The sequence below is a fragment of the Tetrao urogallus genome (genome assembly GCF_951394365.1).
Source record: "Tetrao urogallus genome assembly, chromosome: 2".
Lineage (NCBI taxonomy): Eukaryota > Metazoa > Chordata > Aves > Galliformes > Phasianidae > Tetrao > Tetrao urogallus.
Genome location: NC_136814.1, coordinates 75,484,263 through 75,489,292, shown reverse-complemented (window position 1 = coordinate 75,489,292; position 5,030 = coordinate 75,484,263). Strand labels below are relative to the sequence as shown.

General features: G+C 40.2%; 1 protein-coding gene across 1 annotated transcript; it reads left to right on the top strand.

Annotated features, from left to right (window-relative positions):
• Positions 1–1,129: 1,129 nt before the first annotated feature.
• Positions 1,130–2,236, top strand: HTR1E (5-hydroxytryptamine receptor 1E; the record flags this gene model as incomplete). Its single annotated transcript, XM_079550156.1, has 1 exon — positions 1,130–2,236. The coding sequence occupies exon 1, from the start codon at positions 1,142–1,144 to the stop codon at positions 2,234–2,236; it is 1,095 nt and encodes a 364-aa protein (XP_079406282.1). The 5' UTR covers positions 1,130–1,141.
• Between the last annotated feature and the right edge of the window lie 2,794 nt (positions 2,237–5,030).

Sequence of the window (5,030 nt, the reverse complement as noted above, 5' to 3'; positions counted from 1 at the left end):
AGTTTCCTACAACTTTTACAAGGGGATAAATTACAAACAAGAAAGCAACGTCCCAGAGGATGTCTCAAGTTGCATCCCACAGGTTGCTAACTCTGGCCTCAGTCAGTATTTGTGATGTAAGGAAAGGACTTTAGCACTTTCCCAAAATACACTTCTGAAGAAAAATAAGCCTTTTTAAAGTTGTTGTTTGTAAATTGCATCATAGTGTGCTGCCTGACAGGCAGGGCAATCTGATAGAAATCTCAAAGAAAAGGCAGGCGCTTTTTGTCTGTCTTCTCCAAAGATACACGCAATGGGATATATGGAATATCAAGAATAATTAGACAAAACTATACAAGCTCCTTGCAACACTAATGTGCTCTGTAATTAAGTATTTGCCATAAAACTTTAAACATTGAAAGCTGCACGTTAAAGGTAACCTGAGTAATTTTTAAGTATTGTTTCCGATATATTAATAAAGACATGGATATGAAAAAGCAGAAAACTGTGAAATACTGACATGCCTATGCTGATGTAGGCTGCTCATTTTCTCCTTTCTAAAGATGATATATAGAAGTAATTGATCCCTCTCCTACAGCAATTAAAGTGAAAAGGCAGATTTCCTGTGCTCTTCATCTGCTGGAGCCTGTTTAACAAGCAGGCAAAGAATTATATGCCAGTATCAATAATTCACAGAGGCTGCAGAAATGTTTTTTGGAAGGAACCTCTGGAGGTCTAACATCCCACTTGCAGCAAGACCCCCAGATTCAAAGGAGAAATAAAGCTGCAGGAAATACAGACAAAAATGTCCTTTAGAAATGGGAAATAAATGAATGCATAGAAAAAGAAGGAGAAAGGAGAGAAGAAAGAGGAAAAAGAAATCAGTTTTTAATAAGATGTGCTAATATTAGAAGTGTAGGATTTTTGCCAAAACCTTTTTTTTTTTCTAGGTTCACTAACAGATGTGTTTTTATCTTCTAGGAAAATGATGAGCAGGAGGAAACCTGGAAGCTTTCTGCTGTGCTGTTGAATATGGAAATATAAAAACTTTTTTTATCTGAAGTATCTCTGTCCCCCTTTCAAATGGACTACTTCTGAAGTTAGAACTACCTGCTACCCAAAGCAGCCACTTCTCCTTTCACTGTGCATCCTGGAGAGGAAAATGAATTTCACAAATTGTACCACTGAAGCCAGTGTGGCTGCAAAGCCAAAAACTGTAACTGAGAAGATGATTGTCACCCTGACCTTGGCCACAATCACAACCCTGACTATGCTGCTGAACTCTGCTGTAATCGCAGCCATCTCCACAACCAAGAAGCTCCACCAGCCCGCAAATTATTTAATATGCTCGCTAGCTGTGACAGACCTTCTTGTTGCTGTCCTCGTCATGCCCTTGAGTATCACTTACATAATGATAGATAAGTGGACTTTGGGATACTTCATCTGTGAGATCTGGTTGAGCGTCGACATGACCTGTTGCACGTGTTCAATTCTTCACCTATGTGTTATTGCTCTGGACAGGTACTGGGCTATCACTGACGCCATCGAATATGCCAGGAAAAGAACAGCAAAAAGGGCTGGGTTGATGATAGTCACCGTGTGGACCATCTCCATTTTCATATCAATGCCCCCTCTGTTTTGGAGAAACCACCACAGTGTCAGCATCCCCAGTGAGTGTCGCATTCAGCACGACCACGTCATCTACACTATTTATTCCACATTTGGGGCGTTCTACATACCCTTGACTTTGATCCTGATCCTGTACTACAGAATCTACCACGCTGCAAAGAGCCTCTACCAGAAGCGGGGCTCGAGCCGACATCTCAGCAACAGGAGCACCGACAGCCAAAACTCCTTCGCCAGCTGCAAGCTCACACAGACGTTCTGCGTCTCGGACTTCTCCACCTCCGACCCCACCACAGAGTTTGATAAAATTAATGCATCCGTGAGGATCCCCCCTTTTGAGAATGACTTGGACCTGGCTGGTGACCGGCAGCAGATCTCTACCACGCGGGAGCGAAAGGCTGCTCGCATCTTGGGACTGATTTTAGGGGCTTTCATTTTGTCCTGGTTACCCTTTTTCATCAAGGAGCTTCTCGTGGGCCTCCACCTTTGCATTGTCTCTCCAGAAGTAGCAGACTTCTTGACCTGGCTGGGATATGTCAACTCCCTCATCAATCCTTTGCTGTACACAAGCTTTAATGAAGATTTCAAGCTGGCCTTCAGAAAGCTCATTAGGTGTCGAGAACATACTTAAAAGCACTGGGAGATGATGATGATGACATGACTCCTGGCCTTAAGAACGAGCAAAATAATTTGACTGTTGTCATTTCCCTTGACAAAGGGGATTTTGATGTTTGCCTCTTTGCTTAACTCTCTTCAGCCAGTAATTTGTTCTGCTGTTTTTTTTACCTCTGGTGTTATTCACGGTAAAAATTTGAAATAAATTTATTCTACAAAGGAATGGATTTTTTTAGCAATGAAACAAACAAACAGACAAATAACAACAAGAAAATATTAGATATTCACATTTAAGGCATTTTGTGTAATCAATGATTCAAGAAGGAAAGAACAGTATTCACATTTATTTTATACTTTTTTCATTTAAGAATCGAATGTCTAAGTGACGTGCACTGTAGTAATATGAAGGCTTGTAAGCTGAATCCAGAAATTCATGTTCAACAATTAATAAACTTCACGGTCATGACAACTAAACAGAAATTCTTTACTGTGGCATTTTGAGAAAACTGTAACCGTTTTTTAGAAGGAAAATAAGCACCATTACAGCAGAATAACCCATTCTATTCTTATCCCCACCGAAATGCACTACCGAAACAGAAGGCAAAGTTCATTTAATTCTTTCTAAAAACAGATCTCATTTTGTACTCCAAAGTAATCATTTAAGTGACTTTTTTTTTCTTTTTTTTTTTTCCCAGTTTCCTGATTTATGTTAAAAGAGTTGGACAGAAACTGTGCAGTTTTTCTGGCAACTGAGAGAACACAGCTAGCAAGAGTCACACTTGTAAGATCAGCTGCACACCTGAATGATCACCTTTTTAATACTGCTGTTCAATACCACATTCCTTCAGGGCTCAGGCCATGTGCCTTGGTCAGTTGTGAGGTGGCATTATCCAGTTTTTCCCCACTTCCCCTAGACCTTGCAGTGCACAGCACCACGGATCATCGACCTTAACCCACAGACTCAAGCAGCTGCATGTTTTCTCAGCAGGTCAGTAAAGTACAGTGTCCAGAAATATCATCTGGGAAAAAAAAAAAGACAAATTACTTCGTTTGAACTGCAGTAGCAGAAAAGAAATAAGGAAAATAACTTTTTAAAAATAGCACACTTCATCTTTCAATTTGTAACAGCATTCTTATCACTTAACCTGTGATCAAACCCTCTAGAGGAATTTCTTGCTCTGGCTGTTCTCCAAGGAGTTACTTCTCTCATCCAGATAGAGTCCTTCATATCCTTTCTTCTGTGTTTATGGAAGCTAAAATGCCTTGGCTCGTTTGGAAATGAGGCTGGGGAGAAGCAAAATCAAAGCTAAGAATCTGGCACTGCCCGTTAGTGACTCCTAAATACTGATGAAATATTGATTACTTATCTTGCCACACAATTTTCTTTCCTGTCCATTTTGTTCTGGACAAATTCTTTTTGAATTAAACCAACATACCATATAGAAAATATCACATATATCACCGTGACATGCAATAACTGAACTACAGCATGGCAGCTCTAAATCAGATAAATCAGCTCTAAACAGATAACAGGTAGCAAGAGTGTCGTAGTAACAGCACTGGAAGCCAACTCTGGAAAATGTTTTGAAAATTTACAACACAGAGTCATTTTCCCTATCAAGAGTCCAGGAATTATAAGTAATGTGAGTAATAAACTCTGGACGGAGCTGAGAAATGACATCCTTATTTCTGAGGGAAACAAGGGTTTGGTTGGAAAGATGCAGTTCTGCAAGCTGAGTGTAAATCAAATCTGAGGGTGACAAAAGCATGACCTACTGCTTACCCACATTCAGCAGGACTCTGCTTCAAGGACTACAAGTTTTCCACACCTGGATTTAGGAGGCTTATCTCCAGCTGTCCTTCTGAAGCTATTGTCACTGCTGTCACCTCCATCTATCTTTGGTTCCCTGATAGTTAGCATTAATATCTAAAAAGAGGGAAAAACAGTCATCTCAACCACTGAGGATGTCTTCCAGTGGGGAAGCCCAGAGATCCACTATGGTTTTTCATTTTCACAGTTTGATGGAGATGGAAACTGTCCACTGAAGGTGGGGATCCTGCCTGTAAAACTCCCAAAGCAGCCTCACAGAATACATGTGCTATTAGGGGAAAAATAATTGGTCAAATGCCCAAAATGGTGAGGGTGATCTCCAAAATAGCTGCTACTGATAGGGAGAAACACTTCCAAGAGTGGCATGAAAACTGTAAAACAGACAAGCTGCATGATCTTCATTTCTACTTAAGACCTTCATGTATCTGATCTCCACTATTATCACTCAGGCTACCAATCGGTGTCAGGTTGAAGACTGTTTAATTTTAATATCTAGAGGTAATGAACAGGGGAAAAAAACAGATGGATGGCTAATTTTTGTGCTTCCTTCTTAAATACTCAGCATTCACTGTCAGCCGACTGCTGCTTTTGTAGTTAAATCATCAGTTAAAAGTTAAACACAGAGCTATGTTTTCTAACAAATGTCACTAGACTGATGAAGATGTCTTTTATGCTTTCTCCACACACAAAGCCAGGAATAGCTTAAAGGACAGTTGACTTACAACAATTTAACTTGATCAGAAATCACCTGCCATCGGATGGAAATAAAAACCTTTGCTAGTCCGGCACCATTACTTGACAATCTCATTTTTTTTTCCACGTTAAGAATTTGTGGATTTTATGAAAGGTTTAGACATTTTCCAAGCTTAGACTTCTTTTCCATGGAAAATCCCCATTTATTCCCATCCTGGGTTAAGCCACACCGTGGCCTGCAATGCAAGCTCTTCTCAGCAAGTTCCTAATGAAACATCCAAGGCCT